The following is a 25,735-nucleotide window of genomic DNA, read 5'->3' as shown; positions in this document are numbered from 1 at the left end:
TATATATATATATATATATATATAAACGTGTCCAATGTATGTTATGTTTATGACCTATGACTGTACTACTAGTAGTGTGAACGGGATCTTTCTTAGGATGGTTACTAGCTTCTCTATAGTTACTGTAAAGTACATCATGGGCAGAGCCCTCGAAACAGCGCACTGATGCCCGTCACTTGCCCCGGTGCGGACACGCCCCTCCCAAGCCACGCCCAACCCGTATGACTATCGTTACTGCGATCCCACGGACGGTCAGTATAAAGGAGCCCGTGGATGGGGTGATAGAGAGGGGAGCGAAGGAAATAGCTCAAGGCGCAGGCAGATTCAGCGAGTGGGGATACTGCAGAGATGGATGGATTCCATTCTATAGGATCCAAGCTGGATTCCATAGGGGTGGCTGATGTTGTGTGGATTAATGACTCTTTATCAGATGAGTGGCGTGGGGTGAGTAATCTGCAGCGGCTGGCAAGTGAGCTATCTGGTGATAACGAAATCAATTGAGATATCTTCTTAAACGGTAGCTCTATCGATCATTAGTAGTGTTTATTTATGTTGAGTGGGCTGCATCTACATTATTGTTGAAGTTTTTACAATGATTTCTCAGATGAAACAGCTTGATTTTATCTGAATGGGTAATTATGTCCCAATACATAATACAGACATACAGTCTCATCATAAACATACATACAGTCATATACATAGAGTCTCATACATATATATATATATATACAGTCTCATCATCTACATAAAAACAATCATATATATACAGTTTCATCATATATATATATATATATACATACATGTGAGACTGGCTGTTTTCTAAAAGTTCCTAAAATTTGATTATCACTAATTTTATTCCTAAAATTCTGAATTTTTATATGAAAAAATCATTTCCAGTGTTTCAAGGTATTATTTCAAGGGATTATTTACAATGAATTTATCAGGCTCGTAGACCTTACTTTATGTATGACTCGGAAAGCATAACATGTTTAATACAGACCCTCCTAAAACCCAGTGTTACCCACTTGTTCATGAATCAGAACAATATTCCATGGAAGATTGTAAATATATCCATCATGTTGTTCTATATACTAGTACTATAACATAAACATGATAGTACGTGGCTTACTATCACTCCATACATGTTGTATGTTTTTTTTCCCCAAATAAGAGTTCTTTCTCACACTCATCCATGGTGTACGTCTAGAATTTATATTGTATCACTTAACAAATATTTACCTTTAATATATATTTTAATAGCTTTTAAATGTTGTCAACAATGTACTTCTTCATACAGCCCTCCAAACTCCTATTGCTTAACATACGCTGGGCTTGTAAGTGTTTGTACTGCTTGATGTAATGAGCTTGGTATTTCTAGGAACCTCTACTACCCTACAAATATACTGTTTGAAAGTATCAGAATACGACATTTCAAGTATTTCACAATTACCAGCAATACGCAATATATACCGTAATATACCTTTCTTTCTGTAGCTCAAGAAGGGATGGTTATGGAACGGCTGGCCGGGACGTGTTTGCTCGTGGTTGGTCCTAGTATGTAGGGGAATCAGCCGGCTGCCTAGACACCGCGCTGGTGGAGGTGCCAAAACCACGTTCTTTTCCTACGCTTGGCGAGGGTATGCAGGAGAGGGGACTAAAAACTAGGGCTGCAACTAACGATTATTTTAATAATCGATTAGTTGGCCGATTATTTTTTCGATTAATCGATTAATCGGATAAAAAAAACAATATGCAAATTTTTCGTTTATTTAAAATAATTTTAAGAACTAGATGTTAAAAACAACTTGCATTGTGCCCCCACCCCTTTGCACTGTGCCCCCACCCCCACTCTGCCCTGCATCCCCACCCCCACTCTGCCCTGCACCCAGTCTCACACCCTGCCCTGCCCCCCCACCCCCACTCTGCTCTGCACCCAGTCTCACACCCTGCAATGCCCCCCACTCTGCTCTGCTCTGCACCCAGTCTCTCTCTCTCTCTCTCTCTCTCTCTCTCTCTCTCTCTCTCTCTCTCTCTCTCTCTCTCTCTCTCTCTCTCTCTCTCTCTCGTCTCGCACATAAACATTCGCACACACAATAGACATAAAGAGTACTTACCTCCGCTACGAACTTGTTCCACTTCAAACTTGATAGTAGACGCGCGTCACCTCCGTCGTCACGTAGCATGAAGAAGGCGGAGACTGCAGAGCGTGCAGCAGAACCGGGGAACGCAGGCGGAGGTAAGTAAAAGGAGCCTAGTGCTCCAACGACGAATCGATCACTCGATTAATCGATAACGGAAATCGTCGACAACGATTTCCGTTATCGATTATTATCGATTTTATCGATTCGTTGTTTCAGCTCTACTAAAAACGTTCCGCTAATATTCCTGTCCCTGGTCGCAAGATTGGTTTGCTAAGCACAGCGATCATAGTGATCATATCAAAGCAATTATAGTGTTCAATCTCCCCTTATTATGATGTAGGGAGAGGAAGGATTTTTTTTATGGTTACATAATTTGGGCAGGGTTACTAATGGGTGGGATCAAGGCCAAGGCAAGCCCAAACTGCCCATCCACCTCAATCTGCCACTCCAACAACCCTCTACTGCACCTACATCATCAGTAGGCCTCTGGTCCCAGGGCCGCCTTGTTATCCCCATACATCACATTTTATCTCGTAGGATAATTTGACCTGTTCACAGTATATCACTGGGGTCCTGGTGGAACAGTGTAGTAGAAAAAAACCCATATATACCTAGATTTTTAATACTAAATGGTGGTTTATATGTAGACGTTTACATATTGATTTAAAGAAAGGCCTTTTCCAAACTGGAAAAAACAGTACATAATTAATAATGCTGCCTTAAATATTAAAGAGGGGATTCTATGTGGAAGCCAAAACATAGCAAAGCTGGTCAATTTCCTTTGGATGGAATGTGTCCAAAGCCTCTGGATATTACAGGATTGAAGTTCTCCCAGGAATTGTTGAAGGCATTAAAGGGACAGTCTGCTGTCCCATAGGGCACCACCAGAGAAGAATGCATGTTAACACGCTTGGAAAGTACCGTAACATGCACTGTTTACTCATAAGATAAAAAAGAAAGCACTCTTACCTTTAGAAAGAGCACATCGCCTGCAGTGCAGTACACTGGGAGCAGACAAAGCGAGCAAAAAAATTATTGAAAGGGACATTCTTTTAAAGTAATTAAAGGAACATTGCATTCCAACTATTTTTTTATTCACATGACAGTTCCTTTACCCCAAAAAGCGAAGCTTTAGGTAACGGCTTCAACTTCCACCATTCAGTGATTCATTTCACTTAACTGAGAACTCATTGGCACATTTTTTATGTCCACATGTTCCAGGTAAACATTTTACTTTATCTGTTTTTATTGCTTTATGACTTATTTTGCATGCTGATAACTGTACAATTCATTGATCAAACTATCGGCCTCCTTAGTTTTGTCCGTTCTCTTGCTGCAGCACAGTGCGAGGCGCTGCTGTAAAGTCATTTTGACGGCTATGATGCAACATAGATCTCTGTTTTAATAGCAGCAGCGCAAGCTGCAGCCACACTATTTTTGCCATTGCCCCAAATATGTATCTGTTTATCAATATATTGAATAAATCTAGACTAGGCATCAGGGACCCCCGAAGGCGGGTGCATGGCACCCATGTGCCCAGTAACCAAGTGGTGTCACCTAGCTCGTGTTAGGTGATCCCCCCCCCCCCGGAGTAGCACAGCAGTTCGCATGGATATTGCTCCGTTCGATGTAAGAGCTGTGTGAGCTTCAGTGATGTTGGGAGAGAGTGTGTGTGCATGTATGTATGTATGTATGTTTGTACAAGTGTATGTTAGAGTGAGTGTGTGTTAGTGTATGATGAGAGTATATATATGAGTGTATATGGTGTTTGAGTGTTTTACTTTGTGGCATTGTAGTGTACACATGTTAGCGTGTGTGCATGTTACTGTATGGTAACTTACAATGCTTACATTTTATAATGATAATTTGGACCCTTTCTGGATAATGAACAACATTGGACTACAGCAATCACGTACACTTTAATGCATGTAATATCTTGGTTTCCATTTAAGTAATCATTTTTCTCCTTTCCGATGACACTCCCCATGCGTGTATTTGCATGTTTCCCCATTTCCATCTCCGTGACTTGGAGTAGGTGCATTGGGTCGAACACATCTTCTGCTTACCGGTGAAGTCTGCCAGTGACTGTCTGTTTCAATCATCCAAACGAGTGATGCAGTATACCTTCTATTTAAGCTTCTATGTCAGTGGCCTAACTGGTTCTAACTGGTTTTTGAGATGTTCAAAATATGTTTGCTTATATGCATTTCTTCCTCCACGAAGGGTAGTCTAAGTGGTTCTGCAGGTTTTAGAAATATTAATATTAACCAGCAACCACCAAATCATAAACTACAGGGCTTATGTTTTTAATAGATTGATCGAGTGCTTTCCCCTAACTGGAGCTTGAAAGGGACAACACATTGTTTCCTTATTAAAGGGTCAGAATAATGCCCTAGTACATTTCTCAGACTGCCCATTGGGGTTGAACCTGGCATAAGACATGGGCATACCTGGGAACTTTTTAGGCCTACCCTCTGAGGTTGGTGCAAGAAACAACCCCATTTAAAGGGAAATGAGTGGGGTCTATCAGGACCCGGCTTCCACGACCCGGAGGATTGAGGTGTTGACTCTGAGAATGTGAGAAGCACATAGCCTGGGGGCCACTTAAGTTACCCCCGCTAGTGTGATTTTGCATGAGGTGTGCATTCCATGCAGTTGGGCTCCTCAACCAAACTGTTCGCTGTGTGGGATCCTGACATATAGCTTTTTTAGAAATGTCAGTTTTTCATTGAATTCTGCATTTTATCCAAAGTTTTAAATATCTATAGGTTTGTAAGATTTTTTTCCCCTGTAAATGTATTTTTGTTAATATTATCAGATCTAGACAATCAGTGTATGTTTACATGAATATTATCATTGTTCTGCAGAGGATGCTGGCCAAGTCATATCCACCCACTGATTTTGTGTTATAAAAGATATTTTCAGGTTGTACGCTAGTGTTTACTCAAGACTTCACAGTTCAAAACATATGATTTTAGAAGAAATTAAAGTGACTGGCCTCAGAGCTTCCTGTAAATTGAGGGGCTTAGATTTCATTGTATTAGTACAGTGCACATGGTAGAACCATTTACCCTACGGCCAGTTTCTACATCATTCGAAGTTATATGGGGGACTGGCAAGCAATCGGACGAATGACTGGTGGGCCAGTGCTGGATAACCTGGGCCACTTAGCTTTACTGGTGCTTTCATGTGTGGACGCAGTCTGGATACATGCAGCTGCAGGACTATAAACAGCTACATGTATTCAGCCGATGGCCTTAAAGTGCCAGGGCCATTTTCTTTTCCCAGCTCTTGCATGAAGTTGGTGGAGGTAAAAGTTGAAGGCATTTCAGATATACCGTGCAGAGAGAAGGGAGAGGCTTAACATTGGAGATGCCAGGAACCTGTGGTGGCATTGGGTAGTAGATGCGAAAGGAGATGGGCAGGGATGGAAGAAAGAATGTGCTGAGACAAAGAGGGTCACCAATGATTTGGGGCAAATAGTCTTGGTGCTATTGCACCAGCCACAATTGAGTGTAGAATATAGCAGAAGAAATGGAGACGTAGAAGCTAATTAATTTTAGTAGCGTGCATTCGTTCACAGAGGATTAGGCGAGGATGTGTTGGTTTCAATGGTAGTTGTTAACCCCTTAGGATGATTAAATGCCCCTGTTTTCAGGTGACTGTTCTTTTATCAAAACTTCAGTCCCTGGTTATGATTTGTTCTTGGTATATTTCCTGCATATCTTTGAAGCCTATAGGATGATTGTATTTGAAAAATAACTTTTGCTTTAAATACCGTAAAAGTTAGTCCCTGGCCCCAAAAAATAGTATTTGGGATACAACATAAAGCCATAGGAAGAGTGCTGCATGACATAGGGGTCCCATTGTACAGCTGCAGAAAGGACAGGATGAAAATGCTGGATAAAATCCTTATTACTCTAGACACCTTTGTGTTGAACTACAAGTAAAATACACAAAAAAGCTTCTTTAAACCAGAATGTTAAGCGTAGCCCATATGACAGGGACGGGCCAGTCCAAAATTGTTCAGAAAGGGCCTGTCCGAGCTGGAAAGAAGGAGCCAGCCCTCCCTTGCCATAGGGCAATTGCCCCACTGTACAATGAATTTGTACAGAATTTATTATTAAAACAATTGAATGATTTTTATATACAATGTACTTTATTGGTAATTTTTATTTTTTTCCTTTTCCAGGTTTATAGTGAAATCAAATGGATACAGGTTGTCACTGCAATTCTAAGGTATGTATTGTATAGTTAATCATATAAAGTAATGCAAAATATGTAAAAAAAAAACATTTTCATCTATCTTTGTCAGTGATTTTTTATTTAGGAACAGGCCAAGGGTTGTTTGTAATCTGCCTCATTGCTGACTTTTTTTCTTAATTAAGCACCACCACATTATATTTTTATTGTTCCCTCATTACTTTCTTCTCACCTTCACCAACTCTCTCTCCCCCACCCAACAATCTCTCCTATTCCCACCTTCTCTCACTACTTCTATTTTTAGACATTTCCCCCAAATACTGGGCCATGCAAGGCTTCAGAAACCCCAATAATCTTATCTACACTCCCTGGGACTCCTCTTGCCCTCCTTTTACCTCTGCTCTCTGGAATGCGCGTTCTGTGTGTAGAAAACTAACAGCCATATACTACTACCTCATCTCTAGTTCCCAATATCTTCTCACTCTAACTGAAATCCGGCTAACCTCAGGTAACACTGCCTCTCCTGCTGCTATGGTGGTCTTCACCTCACTCACACCCCCAGACCTCCTACACTCCCCAACACACCCTTTTCAATCTATTCCCTCTGCTCCATCACTTTTTACTAATTTGAGGTCCATGCTATCCAGCTATTTACTCCCATCTCTTAACACATTGCTTTTGTATACAGTCCCCTTGTTCCTGCTAATATCTTTCTTGACTACTTTTCCTCATGGTTTCCCCACTTCCTCTCCTCTAATGTCTCCTCTCTCATTCTTGGAGACTTGAACATCCCAGTAGACACTACTTTGAGTCCCTTGGCTTGGAAATTCTCTTTTGATACACAGCATACTTCTACTTTATGCTACTCCAACTGGATCTTTCTACCGCCTTTGACACCGAGGACCACCCTCTTCTCCTTTAACCCCTTAACGACAATTGCCGGTCCTGGCACGACACGGAAAAGCATGTGCTTTACGACAATTGACGTGCCAGGACCGGCACGTCTTTAAACGGGTGCAGAAAGCGATCTACTTTCGCTTTCTGCACCCAAAAAGCGTTGCTGAATGCCTCGACCTCGAGGCATTCAGCAACGCCGCGATCGGCACGAAGGGGCAATCTCTGGCCCCTCCACGGGGCGTCAACATCCGCCATACTTTGTATGGCGGCGGACGCCCGTTTTAAAAGCGTTTAGGAGGCGATCAACGATCGCCTCCTAAACTTAAATGGTGTCGCTGGAATGCCTCGATCAGGAGGCATCCAGCGGCACCAAACACTTACCTTTCGATGGGCTGTGACCGCTCCGGAGAGCGGTCACAGCCGCAGCTGCCCGTGATCTTCGCCATCAAGCAAGATGGCCGCCGCCCTGCAAGAGATACAAACAAGTTTTAAAGTTCGCTAGATGGTCCAGACCATCTAGAGAACTCTGGCTCCACTTGCAGGTTGAATACAGGTACTGCATTCACCATGCAAGTCAATGGAGCCCAGCTTTCTAATCACAGTGTGATTAGTAAAAATAAATAAAAAAATAAAATAAAATTAATAATAATTAGAAAAAAATAGTAAAAAACCAGTAAAATGTAAAAATCATTTCCCACTGATGTCACTATCAGGGGAACCTCCAAGTTGAAAAAAAATGTTAAATTTTTTTTTTAAAAAAAAGGCAAAAAAAAATAAAATATATATATAAAAAATATATTTTTGTGAGCAAGTCCTAAAATTAGCATATTAGCTTAAAACAATTCTCGCATGGAAAGAGTTAAAATACTGGCATATTAAATGCCCGTGGGGTGTCTACTTTTAAAAAATGTATGATTTGATGGGGTAAATTGAATTGGCCGGGTTCAACAATGTCCCAATTAACACCGGGAGAAGGATGGCCACACATCTAATTTCCAATTAGAAAAATGCACACGTACCAAATGTGGCCTTTTAGTTCCCCCAAAAAATGACAAACCCATGCATGTGGGGTATCACTGCATTCAGGAGATGTTGCTGAACACATTATGGGGTGTCGTGTGACAGCGGCATATACCAGGAGCTGTAAATTCATGCATAAAGTAGGTGTGTGTGGGAAAAATACACACACAAAAGTACTACTGCAAACTTTGAAAAAATGCTGGTGGTAAAATGTGTGCATGCAAAGAGTTAAAATACCAGCATTTAAAATACCCTGGGGTGTCTAGTTTTCAAAAATATATGGTTTTGTTGGGCACACTGAAATGGCCCGGCTCAAAGATGTACCAAATAGGGCATGGGCAGTGGATCCCCAAATGCCAAAGTTCAACATTGAAAAATGTGCATGCCCCAAATGTGGCCCTTTTGCCCCAAACAGCCAGGCAAAATCATTAATGTGAGGTATCGCTGTACTCAGGAGATGTTGCTAAACACATATTGGGGTGTTTTGTGATAGTGACATAAACGAGAACATTTTAATTCATACCTGAAGTAAAATGTGTATGGCAAAACAAATGCAAAAAAATGACTACCATAAAGTTTGACATAGGCTGCTGGTAGAATAAGTGCATGGAAAGAGTTAAAATACCAGCATTTGAAATACCCTGGGCTGTCTAGTTTTCAAAAATATATGACTTGATGGGGTAAAATGCATTGGCCGGGTTCAAAGATACCCGAAATGGCACATGGGGGAAGAATTACCAGATTTGGAAAAAATGGCTTTGAAATAGCAAAACGCTACCTGTACTTATTGCCCCATAATGGGTAGAAAAAAGCAAAAAAACATAAAAACATTGGGTATTTCCAAACTCAGGACAAATAGTAGAATCTATTTAGCAGGTTTTTTCATTACCTTTTATAGATGAGTAAAAGATTTTTCAACTAAAAGTTAGAAACAGTCATTTTTTTCTAAATTTTTCACCATATTTTATACTTTTCTTAATAGTAAATAATATGATACAATCAAAACAATGTCATCTAAAGAAAGCCCTTCTTGTCCTGAAAAAAACAATATCTAATGTGTGTGGGTTCAGTAAACGGGAAAGAAGAAAATTACAGCTAAACACGAGCAGCGCAGAAATGTTAAAAAGGCCATTGTCACGAAGGGTACAAAAAGTAAAATCAGCCTTTGTCACGAAGGGGTTAAACTATTCAAAATCTTGGTTTCCGTGACATTGCTCTCACATGGTTCATACCTGTCTGATTCTACCGTCAGCATCGCCCTCTCCAGTAACACTTCTCCTTCACCTCAGTCGAGATCTGTTCCCCCTTTACGCTACCTCACTTGGCAAACTAATCTCAACATTTGACTTTCAACACCCAAGCAGAGCTGGGAAAGGGAGACTGGGAACCAGTTGGAATTTCGTCCAAGCCGAAAGGGCAGGAAACAAAATTGGTTGTCTAAAATGAATCCACCAAAACGAAAAGAAAAGATTGTCCAAATTGTTTTTTTTTGTGTCCATTAGCACAAGTCTATTTTATATGTAAACACTGAAGTTGCTGAATGCAATATCACGGCATTATCTCATAGTAGGTACAGTAATGTTGTACTGGCCATTGGACTGAACCCCTCCCATTTTTTCATATTCAATATTTTTATTCTGGAATACCTGATATTGTTTATCAGTAGATTTAATTTAATAAGACTGTGTGAGAAATTATTCTAGCTTAGTCTACTATAATGAAATACATAGACATATTCACACGTATGTAAACAAGTCATTGCGATTATTGTCAAATGTAGCACACAGGAATGTAAGAGACCACATGACTATATTGTGGTGAACTAATTTTGTTTACTTAACATTCATGATTAGCAATACCCATCAGGGTTGTTTTGGAGATATCTAAAACATTCATCACGTAAAAATGTGGCCGTCATATATCGTGATGGTACAGTTTCTTGGAGATATCATTGAAGTTGACAATAAACCCGAAAAAGAGGAAGGTTTCTGAAAATGTTTTCTTTGAAAAATAGCTCTTGGGCATGTTTGTCAAACTCTCTGTGTCACTGTAATAAGTAGCTTGGAAAGAAAAGAAAGCAGTTAAACCTCTATTACATGGTTTACTAAAGGTTCTCTTTTGTCTCAGTTGTCATCTCCTGTTAGCAAGGGCTGATAAATAGAAACCTCATTCCTAGTATTCCTAGAATTCTCTGAATCTTCTCAGAAGTGCATCTTGTTTTTATGTGATCAAACTGTCAGAAGATAGAATAAAGGTGTAGAATAACGTATAGGGACATAAATTCCCTTAGGCAACAGAGGCAGCTGCGATGTTAGTGAAGGGCAGGTCCTCCAACACAATTACTCGAATTATGGCTCGGCCTGTATATACATACAAATTTGAAATGTATTAATCAGCAACTTTCAGTACGTATTAATGGGTCAATAATATTAAACTGTATGATATACTTACAGTGTTCCTCATCCCAGTGTTTTAGGTTCTGGATCAATCATTGGTTACGCTGTGTTTCATAGTGCGGTGAGATCTCCAGAGGTAAGAGCTTTATCGGACTCTGATAAATGATTGACAAACATATCAAGTGTGTTCATTCATCCTCTCTGATGTGTATCACGATCCGTTGATCTGTTGAGCCATTTTGTCCCTTCTGCCTTTTCACATTTCCATTTAGCATAACTTCTATTTCTAATATCTCCGGAGAACTTCCTGATTCAATTATGCAGAACATGTATAATGCAAATGAAATAAATATTTTTCCCTTGAGCATAAAGTATTGCTGTCTACAGTAATGTTAGCACTGACAAAAACCTAGTTCTATCTCATTTTGTTCCGATAGACCACCTTTACCTGTAGACCTGGAGGCTGCCATTGTTGTCGTTTGTGATATTTTGGGTGACTTTCCCAGCTCAGACACCACACTGAGCTGATTCTTTATGGCAGTGCTAATAAAACGTGTTCTTCCATTAGTCAGAGTCCGGGTGGGTGATAAATGTTGTGCCGATTTCATGGTTACCACAGGCGGGTCAGAGTGTCAGATCAGGAGTCAGAGTGTTCTTCTAGCATTGCTAGAAAACATAAACATGGCTTCACCTTCACACCTTCACCTTCAAATCTGTAGAGCAAGCTGTCTCTATGTTATTTTTAGGTTAAACAAACATTCAGGCTCTTTTTTCTTTTCTTCTTTCTTTCCAGGAAAAAATCCATTCCGCCAAGTCCTGTCTGAAAACAAAAACATATGATTTCATGAACTCATTTTTTTTTTGCTAACCGCGTCTACCCATTTTACTGTCTGTTGTAAATCCCTACACTTAGCCACTGCCACCTCTGCCATAAGAATAAATTACTTATCTACCACCATACCTGGTAGAAATACACGGCATGTAAGCCCTTGACTCTCTAACCCGTTTTAGTATTCCTCCTCCTTTGAAATAGCAGCTTCGGAAATGTTTCTGACATATCCCCCCTCTTTTCTCCATGCTATATGTGTTGAGTTTGCGTGTTGCTCACCATTTAAGCAAAGCTTTTAGGAAAGGATTTCCCGCTTATGTCGGTGGGCAGCTCCGTCAATGTTGCAGGACACACAATTTTTAAGGAAGTGGGCAGGGATTGGGAGAGTTCCCAATGTATGCAGATGTGATGTCACCTTTGGCTTTGCCCGCAGTATTTGGGCGGCTGGTCTGTGATGTCAGCTGGTCTAGGTGTTCGCAGGCACTTAAAGGCCACATAAACGAAACGGGGAATTTGATAGCACAGTAAAGGATTTTGACAGGACTGGCACAGCAAATTCAGGACTGCTAGCAACAATTTCCTCTTATCCTATATAAATACATTTTTAACTCTTCTAATGACCCAGATATGAACAATAGCACAACCCCACATTCTGATTATATTGTCTGTATACCACCTTGTAACCCACTTCTGTTGTACAGTAGTACCAAATATACTTTATAAATAATAACAAAAAAGCCTCTCTGTTTTCCCATCAGGTTCGGCCACTTTTCTATCTCAGTCTGTCCGACTTGCTCTTGGCCCTCTGCTGGCTCCTAGGGACAGTTTTGTACAGAAGATCAGTCTGCAGTAAGAATGTGGCCTGTTACAATCTGCAGTCTGTGGGGCAGGTGAGTGGATCCTATGTACCCCCGTGAGATGATAACTATTCCGTACATAAATATGGCAATAAAATGACCTGATTTGTTAAAAAAATGCAGGGACATGTATGATGTATATTGTATATACAGTCACAGCAAGGCAAATGAGCAGGGAAAGGAATAGGAAGACAACCTAAAAAACATTAAAGACATACACATTCTGGGGTTTCTGCTAGAATAATAATGACCTATAAGTACATAAAACAAAGCAAGAATTCAGCGCATACCCAGCGAATACCATTCAAGAAACACCCATCTAAGGTATAAATATTGGGGATTCAGTCACACTATATGGCCATATGTTGTTTAGCCCGCCACTACGTCAAAGTACCCCAAGTTTAGGGAATACTCTAATAATTTTTCATGGCTATATTGGTTACAAGGAGCTGAATCAGTGGGACTGCCCTGCATTTTAACCCCATGAGACTCTCATGCAATTTTAAGCATTCACTGGACTTGCCATAACAACACCAACTATTCCAAACCACTTTAGTCCTCTCTAAATTATTATCTAAGTAATTAATAATCTAAAGAGTCTCCCCTTCTGAGGTCCCGTTAGAGTTAAGGAACCTACACCAATATCCCAAGTGACCCTGTCTATCCCAAACCAAAGTTTTCAATAATTAAAAGAAAAATCATCAGTGGACGGAATGCATCTCAGCGGCTTCGTCAGGGGCCCATTCTACGCATTTAAAATATCTTTTAACTTATCTTTAGGCTTAAGAGTATTTCAGGGAGAAACTGGACTGTCAAAGGCCAAAGGCCGCAGCTGGTCACTATCATGGAGGGAATTGTTTTGAGTTTAACAAGGGGCAAATATAATGGTTAATGGGGAAGACCCATGAACATTAAATATGGTGCTATGTACATTCAAGGCTATCATTAATGCGGGGCAAAAGAGGCAACTTCCAGGCTCACCATGGGGCCCACAACGGCTATCTCTTGGGTCCTATCAACAGGTGCCATAGTCCTGCGTACCACCGGTTGTTGGAGAGCATTGGGATATGACATCATGATGATGATGGCATCCAGCAGCAGCAGGTATACAGACCGTTAACGAGGTGGTCTGTACCTATGGGGAAAACGTACGTCTAGTATTTTTGCTCAAAGACCCCTGCATATGGTAATGTAGTTTAGTATTGAACAAAACTTGGGTTTATTTCATTGTGTTCTGATAATGATAGACAACACACTGAGCTTATGGTCCAGAAACTTTCATCAGTCCATCAGGTTGTTTAAGACTGAGACATTCTGTAGTTTACCATAATAGTGTATAATAATGAGTTTGAGTGCTTCTCTGGAACCTGTGGCTAAATTAACAGAGCTAATACATTTACGCATGACTAAAACCCAGCCAGATAAAAATATTATATATATGTAAAAGCTAGGATTGTTTTAAAACAGGAGAAACACAATATTTCTAAGCATGTATTTTAAATGGGATAATCCTAATAATAAAAATAATAATAAAAATAAAAAAGGGGTTGTTTTAGCGTTGGTTGTAATTGGCAGTCTATGAAGTCCTGAACTGTGCCTGGGATCCAGAACCCAACAGTCTTCCATATACAGAATGTTGCCCCCTGATGCAAATCTAGAGGATTCTATATACAATAAATAACAATATTGTATACGGGTAGCAAATAGCTATATTTATAAAATGTAGTAAAGGGTGTACATGGCAGTTTTAAATCCAATTAAAATTGCAGTTTTTGGCTCATTTAAATTAATATTCCTGCTCATGTTGCATTTTCAGGTAACATACAGTAGTTGGTGATCTAAGATCTATGTATTTGCTATTTGCTATTTATTAAAATGCACTGGAGAGTTCATTACGTGACCACGTGGTTAACTGGGTAATCAGTATATATATATATATATATATATATATATATATATATATATGCAAAGAATTGTAAAATTGTGTCTTTTGCAAAAAGCACAAATTGTAAGTAGTTTTAAAAATTGACCTTGTTTTCGGTAAAAGCTGCGAACACCTTCTTGACTGATGACATAGCAGGTACATCGCACACCTCCCTTGCTTTGGGCTTGACATTAGCTCCCTTTCCAAACATACCCCTGGGACACAGCCCACGTCATTAACTGCTGACAGGTTACTATAAGGATCTGCTTCAGCTGTCTCTTTAATCTCAGCGTTTGTTTCAAATAAGCACCAGGTATTTCATCTGGGCAGGCAGCGTGTTATCTGTACTAGCAACATTATATACAGACTTGGACATGTTAATAATAGTAAATAATAATAATAATAATAATTGTATTATTGGGAACACGTATTTAGGGTAAATCAAAATTTCTTTATTTTTTAAAATTTTGCAGTAAAAAGGGGGGATTCAGAAGGAAAAAAAAGGGATGTGGGGTAAAACAGAAAGCGATGATCGCATTGAGAGACCTACAGTAATATATCACAATATGAGAGGCAAGATGCATCATAATAACTCATATGTGCGTAGAAAGAGCCAGACATCAAGAGGCATTGAGATACAATTGGTAACACATAGTAGAAGGGCTTGCAAGTTATTACAAAAGGCACTGTGTTGTTGCATACATGATAGCTAGAGGAGCTCTCATATCAGCAGCCCCAAAACTGAAGGAGAATCACTGAGGTGGGTGAGGGAGGGGAGGAAGCACAGGGAGGAAGGGAGGGAGAAGGAAAGAAGGAGAGAAAGAGAGAGAAAAAGGAAACACAAAGAAAGAGAGAAAGAAAAAAAAAAAAAAAGGAAAAAACAACCCCACCCGGCCACCCCAACCGAACTCAGAGAGAACACATCTCGTTGGAACTAATCCAACATAGGGCGAATAAGGGTGTCTGCGACAAACTCCAGCCAGTGAAACCAAGTCTTCCGGTATCTCTCCTCCGCACCCGTGGCAAGCAGGTGTAACTCCTCCAGGATCCTCGTTTGTTCAACTCGGAGGACCCACTCCTTAAAGGTAGGCGGGGCAGGATCGCCCCAGTGCAGTGGGATGAGTGCCTTAGCTGCTGTGAGGAGATGGCGCATAATAGACCTGCGGAACCAACGTTCCGAGAGGGGGGTATGAAGGAGAAGACAAAACTCCGGCGTGAACGGAACTACGCGGTCCGTGAGGCGTTGCAACTGGGCATGAACAGATTTCCAGAAAGGAACTATACGAGGACACTGCCACCACAAATGCAGGAGAGAGCCCGGGGAGGCGTCGCATCTCCAACACCTGTTCAGCACGTCGGGGCGGTATATAGAAGTCAAGGCAGGGGGTCGGTACCACAGGGCCAGCAGTTTGTATGACATTTCCCGGTCGTTGGTACTCCTGGAGCAGCAATGAGTGAAGACGCATATCTTTTCCCATTGGGGAACACATATTTAAGTCACTTTTGTTCTTGCTTGTAAGATAGACATATTTATATATGTAAAGCGATTTAATGAAGTACAGGAGGGAAGTTTATTTCAAAAGTTGTAATCTAAAACTAGAGGGTCAGTCGCTTAGATGTAATGTAAGGATGTTTTACTGAGAGGGTGGCAGATAAATGGAACAGCCTCCCATCAGATGCGGTAGAGGCTCATACAGTGAGGGAATGTAAATATGCATGGGATAGGCATAAAGCTATCCTGAATCTCAGACAAGACCAAGGACTGATTAAGGTTTAAGTCTTTACATCAATAAACAGGCAGACTAAATGGGATGAATAGTTCTTATCGGCCTCCAAAATGTATCTTAATACATTCCTATGTTTCCGTGTCGATTGATGTGCTTTTCATTTTATTATGATATTTATTATGATATTAAAATACATTAGAAACTCAGAATCCAATGGCAGATAAGAAGCATTCAACCCATCTAGTCCATTTTCCTGATGCAAGACTCCTTGATCTTCCATTAGAGTCAGGATCGTCTAGTTTTAGATTATGACTTCTTGTTTTTTCATTTCTCCTTTGAAATAAACTTCCCTCCTGTTCTTTGTTAGAAATATTTAAATACTTTAAGATATTTATCACATCCGTGGGTGGTCTTCGCACCAGACATCTCAGGTAGATGGTTGGGTGAATGATTTAGGGACGCACCAGGCAGCGGTCGAAAGTTGAAGCAGCCCCTGTGAAGCTTTATTAGGTGGCAGATTCAGATTCTGATTCGCTGTGCCCATCTTGTCTCTCAATTCTCCTCCCTTACTAAGAACCCACAACTTCTGCTGCAATTGAGTGTATCACCACGTTCTACAAGCCTAAAAGCAGAGGAGGGCTCCTTGCTTCCCCCTCCTTGCTTCTGTTCTGAACATACACACTTACACATACATGTTCACACTAAAACATACTCACTCTCATACCTCGGTACTCTACTTTGTCCAGAGCCTTTCTTTATAGATGCTCGCCTACTATGGTCTTTGGTTGGTTTTAACTATTTATAATGCTGACATTTTTGCAACTACATTGTTTGGTATGCATAGAAAATGGAACAAGTGTTCTAATGTAATAATAGTGAACAGGTGTCTGTGAAATAGGATTGATAGAAAAAAAGTATAATGTCCTGCTGATGAGGACACAATATTGCAGATCGGATGCCCTCATCAGTAGGAACCATCAGCCGATTAAATGTCCATCTTGGCTGATACAAATGATATGGAATTAAATCCAAGTTTTTTCACTGTAAAACAAACCCAATATATTTCTCTTAATAGAAGTTCTCTCTATAAACACCAGGCAGTGCTGACCACAAGGTGTGGGGTTTCCATGTGTGTGTCATACCTTTTTAAGACCAAGGAAAAGAGGATAACGAGTCCCTGCGTTGGGATTATATTCAACATTTTTTTTAAAAAAGGCTACAGCGTCTATTAATGAAGAACATCAAAGTGTCTCACAACATTTCTTTTCTTTATTCTGCTAACAGAAGGCAGTCACACAATGCGTGCTTATTTGCCATGAAATGTTGTTGCTTGCCAGTAGGATTATAGCGAAGGCAGAGCAGTGATTTGTCCAAATAAAGACATCTGGAATTAGGTTTGGTTTTCACAAAACAACAAATGTTAAAAATAAGGCTTAATAGAATTTGGATTGCTGGATGAACTACTTGTGTTTTTAATTAAATACAAAATACTTTGTTAAAGCTGAGTTATGAAGCTATTTCTTGGCGACTCTGTAAGAGAGAATTTGACAGCAAGAACCATTCTGTCCATCTAGTCTGCCCATGTTTCCTGATGTAAAAACTCAAACCGTAATCGGTCCTAATTGACGGGTGTGTTGCTTACCCGGAGAAAACATGGCACCAGGATGCATGGAGGCCCAACCTCACAACTTACAGGACATAAAGGATCTGCTGCTAACGTCTTGGAGTCAGATACCACAGCGCACCTTCAGAGGTCTAGTGGACTCCAGGCCTCGACGGGTCAGGGCTGTTTTGGCGGCAAATGGGACCCACACTATGTTAGGCAGGTGGTCATAACATTAGGGCTGATCGATGTATTGAAACAAGGAAAACAATAAAAAGAGCATGGTTACTATATATATATATATATATATATATATATATATATATATATATATATATGGAAAAAATACACTCATTTATACTAAATAGTGTTCCACCAAGGTAAATAACCACATTTTTAATCTTTATACCCTTTTGTTTTTCTTTACAGATGTTTTATTTGTCTACCTTTTTCTATACATTAAACTACATGTGGCAGCTCTGCAGTAGCCTGAAGAGAAAGTTGGAGAATGATTTACACAAGGTCGGGATTCCTGCATGTTGATCTAAATTACTGACAACATCTTTTATCATCTTGCAGCTTCTGTGTAATGTTGTTTAAGGTCTGCTGCGAATCTTTAACCTATAGAATTCCGAAAGCCGAGTGGCTACTCATCCTTTTTGGTTACTGGAATTCTTACTATTCTCAGTTTTTTGGGGTAAGCCAGCGGCAGGAAAGCCTCTGTCTGACCACTCGTAATAATAATTCATCCGCTGAAACGAGCGAGGGACATAATGAGAATGCAAAAGAGGAAAATCATTGGTCTTATAATGTAAATATTTAAAAGAATGAACTAGATACTTGATAGAAGACATTTTTAGTAACAACAACTGTGTTGGCCCTTCATCATGCATAATGAATTTCTTGCACTGAAGCCACAGCTCTCCTGCAAACTCTCTTGGCAACTCCTGTCTCATGCTTTAGTGAATAAACCCCTCTTATAGAGAGGATTATAGACTATGGACACTTCCCACTGTGAGTCATGTACTCCAAGATCACGCTAGAGCCACACAAATAACTCCTGCAGTGACGTCAGACCTCAAGGATCCTTGCGAGGACTAATCACTTGTACCAATGCCACTAGGACCCTTCACCAAAGTGGTTTTCAGTTGTTAAAATCTATGGTTCTATAAAGTATGCATTAATCTAATTTTGTCTTTTGTGTGTAGATATCAGACCTAGAACGCTGCATAGGAAGAATTGCATTAATACTCTCCAGGTAAACGTCTTGATTCAACAGTTTAAATGGTACATCCTAGAAGTGTACACTTTGCAAATACTGCGTCAGCCTGTATGGAATATGTTCTCTGAAGTGAAACATGATTTAGCAAATCCCTTAATAAATAATTGTCTATAGCAGCTGCAGCAAGGGTAGAAGTGGCCTGCCTAATGTATAGATTAATAGGTGAGATGGCCGACAATAAGACTCCTCGCATTAACGTTGCATTGTGCTGGGCCTGGTAAGCTCTTCTTCATGGAGATGTTCACCAGGGTTGGCTCTTAATGCAAAGTAAGGATAGTGTGCAGAATTGGAAAATTCTCTTTCCAAACTCACTGTAATAATGTATTTTTGGAGCACGGCCAGCTTTCTAATGATATAGATCATGATGAGGCAAACATTCCCTTACAGTTTACAGTATTTGTATAGATGCCTAATCATAGCAACAACGAATACCTGTCCATAGAACAATATTCCTGAATAAACTCTGTTTCAAACCATAGGCCAAAATGGATTTTAGTAGCAGGAAACAATGGCCAGTGAGATGGGCCAAATGGTTCTTATCTACCATTAAACCTATCTTGTGCAACCCAATTTAGCAGCAAAGGTGCTCAGAATGAGTGACTTTTCCGCTTTTTGTTATCTCATAGTCTGCCTCTTACTTAGATGGATTTTGTTTCATCACATCATGGGGAATAGGTAGATTATTATTATTATTATTACACGTTACTGTCAATTTTGTATGTTCTTAATTTTAGTGTTATTCTTAATAGTCAGTCTCCCCTATTGGATGGCCATGGAATCTGCTTTAGAAATAAAATGTTGCATTGTAACCCATTGATGCTCATCTTTTTTTTTTTTCTTTCTATCAGTGTTGTGCCTGCATTTCTCATCATCCCCGTTCTGTATTTCGGGAATAGTGAACAATGTTATGGAAATGCCACCCATCCACACAGGTAATTCTTTTATGCACACTGCGTAACAACTTTATGTGATAGTACGTTGGTTATATATCTTTACAAAGCTCATTAGAAGTTGTAATTGTGGTTTTGAGAGCAAAACCTTTATTGTCTGGCACAGAGTTTATCCTCTTAAGGAAGACTGAAATATCAACTGCTGGCAATGGTAAGGGCAAAACATGAACCCATGGGAATTCTTACCATTGCAACAGTGCCCTCTTGTGGCTTTGGGGTAGGTTAGGGGTTAAATGAAAGGTAACGATATATACAATGAACAATATATAAGAGGAAAAATAAATGGAGGTGGGCGAGTGTGGGGTCATGGATATATTTCTCTGCCCATGGCTGACACCCATTGGGACAGGAGTGGTGGAACCTCTAGTGAATTAGCTATTTTAAGATCATTTGGGGTAACTGATAATATTGTTCTGACTCCGTGACCCCTATTGCTGGGAGGATGCCAAGGTCCCAAGTTGTACACGTGGAGACACGTAATATGAAGTGACCGTCTCCATTCTCTCGTTATTGACAGTTGCCTGGTTGTGAACGTAGGATCATCTGTTACATCAGATGTGCATGCGTATACCAATAACACCTGCAAAGCCATCCACTTCTACATCACAGCCGTCTTTCTATCCACATTCTTCCTCACAGTCATTTCTATATTGGTAAGTAATTCTAGTCTTCTCCAATGCGCTAATTACTGTGCAATTCGGGGGAAATGTTTGTTCAAGACGGCCTCAAAGTGTTCTGTATTACACTTCTTGTTCTGTCAGAAAGTTTGTTAATTAAAATAAGAAACATAGTTATTAGAAATCTTCCTCCCAACATCTCAAATTGCCAAAAAATGAGTTAGGGTTCAAGGGATGAAGGATGACTAGGAGAAAAGGCTTTTTTATGTACTTTTGGAGTTTATTCACTAAATGGAGAGCTGACAGGAATGTTTGCAGGAGAGATGTGGTAATAACTCCCCTACTTCAATATTCAGTTAGAATAACCAACTTACACATTTCTCCCTATAATTTAACTATGCATTATTTATAGCCACTCAAGCTATTCCCCTATATAAACCCCTGTGCCTTGTCACTTATTGACAGGTGTTTGTGCAGCTAAGTAAGGCATTTAGACGAATAAATACGTATTTTATTTACAATACTTACACCACAAAACATTCTGAAAAGATGGAAGTCAGGGGAGGGAAGAGGAACAAACACAAATGTTATAAGGGAAGTTGAATCTTCCATACGATTTAAATAATACTTCTCCTTTAATAATTGCCTTCATGTAAGACAAGCAAACTCCAAGCAACACCTTTCACAAATGCTCTCTCTTTTAGGTCCTTCTGGGATTTGTGGTTAGCTTATTAAGGAAGTGTAAAATAGCAGACGAACATCGGACGGTGATCACAGTAACCAAACGGGCCTTTCTGCTGTACTCGGCCATCTTCCTCTTCTGCTCATTACCAGGTGAGTGCATCATGAGTGCATCATGTGAAATCTGTACGTGTCCTGAAAAAAAATGGCCGATGCGGTTGTCCTTCCTTTATACGTTTCAGTAGAGACTGTGCCTGTGGAATGTTACCCACGACTGAAGCATTAATCTGCTGTTTGAGTTGTCCATGTCTCACTTTAAAGAAGCTGCCAATAAAAACTTTCCTCCAGAGACAATAATAATGCGTCTTTTTTTATGAAATATGTTAAATTAAATAATCTAAGAATGTTGATTTACTTAAAAGGCAGGAGTAGATTAAATACAAAAAACCCACGTTTTTATGAAGTAGTGTCCTCAACCCTTCTTGCATTTGACATTTTCATAGCCGATAAAGAGGCAAAGGGTTGATCATATCCAGCTATTGTTAAATGAAAACTCCATAGTCCTCAGCTGGCTTGGGAAAAGCTCAGTGAATATTATGGTAGGTTAAACTCAAAAACAGTTGGAAAGCCCTGTGATTGCCCATCATTAGCACACTCGAAACCTTGTTCTCCTTTAAAATCCTCAAGTCACCGAAGGAGTCATTTGTGGTAACGATAGATGTACTGGCAAGCCCAGGTCTCAGCTCAAGTGGCTGATGCCTCTGAAAGCCCGTATTCCGTCACAGCTCTTTCCAAGTGTTTGCTCAGTAGCTGGGAAGTAAGCGCATACTTTTAAGAACCAGGCTGTCCGTACGTAACAATGTAGCCACAAAGAGATTGCTCACAGGTTCAGTCCAGCCAACACCTTTAGAACATAGAAACAGGAACTAATCTTTTAGCTAAAGTCATTTGATCAGCAAAGAAAGAACAGGACAAACAGTCTTATCGTTTATGATACAAGCAGTTAAATATGCAAATTCAAAACTCTGATTAAGTCCGCATATCCAGTCGTATTAGAGGTCACATGGGTATGTGAGTTACATATTGTGTATCAGGTTGATTATATTTACGTGTAGCTTGGCATCATGTTAATCTCTGTTCGCTAGACGTTCGGGACCCTTTAACTAACGTAATTGGTGTTTTTTTTGTAGTTATTATACTTCATGTCTCTGTTAGAGATTAGAGTCATATAGCATGTTTTGATGAAAATAAAGTCTGCTTTGATGGCCGTAATGAGTGACAAAGCAGATTGAGCTGGGTTGGGGCCAAGACAGACTCTGTGCCCCAAAAATGAAACTGGGTGGCATTTTAGCCATTTCAGCGGAAGGTTTTGAAAGCCTTTCCACCTGATAATATGTCCAAGTCCATGCCAGCATGCCAGGATATAACGAAAGGTGCCCATCAAGGTGCGTGCTTCAAAATCTGTCTATAAAGAGTTTTCAATGTACCGTGGGAGCATTACAGCCTAGGATCCATATTCTCTATGTTTTTCTTTATAGGGGTTGCATTAACCCTTTGTAAACTGGTTGATCAGGATGGAAAAAGTGAAGATTACAGAGTTCTTTATTTTTTTCAGGTACGTAAATATGGAGTTTTAAGAGTGCATTTATACCATTAACATTAAGCCTTCCTTACCAGGCAAGAGAAGGCTCGTTGGGTTTATTACTGAACCAATTCACTGGAAGTTTGCAGTCTGACCTTGGTAAAGATGATATATGAAAATACATTGTTTTGCCAATATATATAAAATTAAAAAGGAAATATTAAACAACTATTATATAGTTCTTGTACCGTTTTGTTACTTTTAAATTCTTTTGCCTGTTCTGTTCTCCGCATGTTTCCTCCTCTTTCTCTCTGGCTTCAAGAAAAATAACTAATCCCCAGGAAAACTTCCAACACCATGTCCCCCCTCCTGGACGTTGTTCATTCCCATAGCATCAAACTGGATAAAATGTTTTGTGCTGTGATGGTGGAAACTGTTTCTCATCTATTCCCTACATTGGTCAGAGGAAAGGATTAGTCACCATGTAATGTGCGGTTTGGGCCAATATTAAGCAATATAAACAGATCCAGACACAATACAAAAAATCAAACTTTGTGCTCATGGATGTGTGTGTTGAGGATTTCATGTCAGATGCTGTCCTCGGTTGTTGGGTGGAAGCTAGAACTGCATTTGGTTAAGTATACAGACACACCAGGAAATACACTGTGCGCCTTGCTGCAGTCTCGTCTTTCGTACATACAGCAGTGAATACGAGACAGAGAAGCCTAGACTTAAATCTTTGGTTTCATCCTAACTAAAATCTAATACCCAAAGTGAACAGTCATACTGTTGTTTAGATCAACCTTGTTCTGTACCTTCAAATGTGGCCTACGATAGCTTTGTTTGTCTATGATAAAATGTGTCCGGTTTCTCATACCTACTTTGCCTGTCGGTAACAATTCACTGCTTATATACTTCTCTAGAACAGTACTCTCGATGGCCGCATATGACTTCCAGAGGGTCCACAAGCAGGCCAACCACAACTAACTACACAGGGGGTTAATAAGAAAAATACAAAAGTGTCCACTAGGAAAGATTGGGACAGAGCACAGAAGTCCCCATTATGTATGACAAGTATGCGTCCCGCTTAAAGTAACCACATTGGCCGCTTTTTCCAGGACGCATATATAGACGTTTGGTGTTGCAGATCAGCATGTAGGACATCTAAGCAACTGCCTAAAGGCTGGTGGGGAGTGCCACACGTTCTAACATATATGTTCAAGAAAATGTATGCAGAAAGGGACACCAGGCACATAATTTCCCTAGAGCACTAGAAAACCCTAGGGTTGGCCATGTAACCGAGTGATTGATTCCCTTCTGTAAGTTCATATCGACCACATATTGCAGGGCAGCACCTTAAATTCTGGTGAGCAACATTGGAAGTCTATATGTGTCCTGGAACAAACAGCCAATATGGTAGCACCAGTCCATTTACACAGGTCTTAGACGTGGACAGCATTACGCAGATAGGACAATAAGTAGCAGCTAACATAGTAGCACCACCTATAAACATTGCATGACCGCCATTGCTCTAGAAGTATAATTCAAGAACGTACACACTAACAATTTTATATTTTTACAGGCTTTTACTTCAATATCTCAGGGATTTCTCAACTGCTTGGCATACGGATGGACTCATCAAATGTTACGATGCTTAAAGCAGAACAGCTTCCATGATGTGGAAACTCAGACACCCCTCCTACGCTCACAGAAGAGACACTACGCTAGCACACAAACGTCCACATTTTGTACACAGCCACAAAACATCACAGTTTTATGAGTACATCAAGAACTGCGTTTATATTTAACAGAAGACGATAGACAATATCATGGACTCATAGCGTTTGGTACCTGCGAGTAGGAGAACACTAGGCGTGGAACACGGATGATCAGTACACGTTTATAAATACTGTATATATGGTGGACCTTTAAATTTGCAGCTCAATTCTACAAATATGGATGTGTCATCAACAGACTGAATGATGGATTTCGGATACATTTCAGTCTAATGGCATCTCCACAAGAAGAACTGAATGAACACTGTGCAGCTGTTCAAATTATATTTTTTATTGGGTGTCTTCAGGAAATGCTTCGAGGTGTCTCATTTTTGTAGGACATAAAGACATTTTAAAATACCCATTGGGTTTTCCATTTATTTTGCACACGGCAAACTGCCTACCTAACAATAAAATGAAATACATAAATCATTCATATTGATGTAGGTTTTATATCTGTTGGGTAAAAATTCCAAATCAGAGGAAAATAATCTCTACGCAGTTTAGGACTCTGGAAGAGCCACAAACCTCTTATGTCGTGTTTCATACATTGTGTTTGCGTAAGGGGTTCCGAACATCCTACCGCATACCTGTGCCAAGAACTGATTGTATGGAACATTTTGATGATTAATACCATGTTTGGTTTTTTCCAAGTGCCATTATGTGACCAATTTTATATAATGTATGTGTTAGCGTTACTCAGTATTTATTTTCCCTAAAAGAAACTGTTGAAATAATGACTTATTCAGGTTGCAAATGATACTATCTGTGTGCTGTGATTGGAACTTGGTATTTTGTGACCAGACTGTCTACACTGCTACCTACCCTTGGACTCATCATTTTAGCCCATCTTTGCCGTTTGGCTGGAATGCTCTGGAATTTGGAATGGGTTGGGAAATCACTGCTGAGACCCATTTTTTGTGTTGTACGATAAACTTCAGATGACAAGCACTTCAAAAGTAGGTATGTGACCCAGAAGACACCCATAGCACACACTTTACATACCAAAGCAACGCTGAAAAGCTATGTTGCTGAGTGGGTCCTTTTTTTAAAAAAATATTGACAAAAGGCAGAAGACAAAAAAAGTTTTTTGTTTACTTTTTGTGTTCACTTTTGTGTCATTACAGTCAACTGATATGTCAAACTGAAGAGCTTCTGCGACACTAATGTACTACCTGTATGCTGGTAACAATCACTGCCTGGGGTGTATTCAGTAAACGAGTTTTCAGGGCAATTCCGTGTCTGCGGTAT

General features: G+C 40.0%; 1 protein-coding gene across 1 annotated transcript; it reads left to right on the top strand.

Annotated features, from left to right (window-relative positions):
* Positions 1-294: 294 nt before the first annotated feature.
* Positions 295-25,228, top strand: TMEM116 (transmembrane protein 116). The gene is made up of 11 exons (XM_053473242.1): positions 295-444; positions 6,334-6,380; positions 10,730-10,793; positions 12,245-12,376; positions 18,027-18,119; positions 18,806-18,855; positions 19,728-19,811; positions 20,347-20,482; positions 21,151-21,280; positions 22,666-22,742; positions 24,292-25,228. The coding sequence occupies exons 1-11, from the start codon at positions 349-351 to the stop codon at positions 24,487-24,489; spliced, it is 1,107 nt and encodes a 368-aa protein (XP_053329217.1). The 5' UTR covers positions 295-348; the 3' UTR covers positions 24,490-25,228.
* The last annotated feature ends 507 nt before the right edge of the window (positions 25,229-25,735 follow it).

This window comes from Spea bombifrons, chromosome 1, assembly GCF_027358695.1.
Source record: "Spea bombifrons isolate aSpeBom1 chromosome 1, aSpeBom1.2.pri, whole genome shotgun sequence".
Taxonomy (NCBI): domain Eukaryota; kingdom Metazoa; phylum Chordata; class Amphibia; order Anura; family Pelobatidae; genus Spea; species Spea bombifrons.
This window is presented reverse-complemented; position numbering and strand designations above follow the sequence as displayed.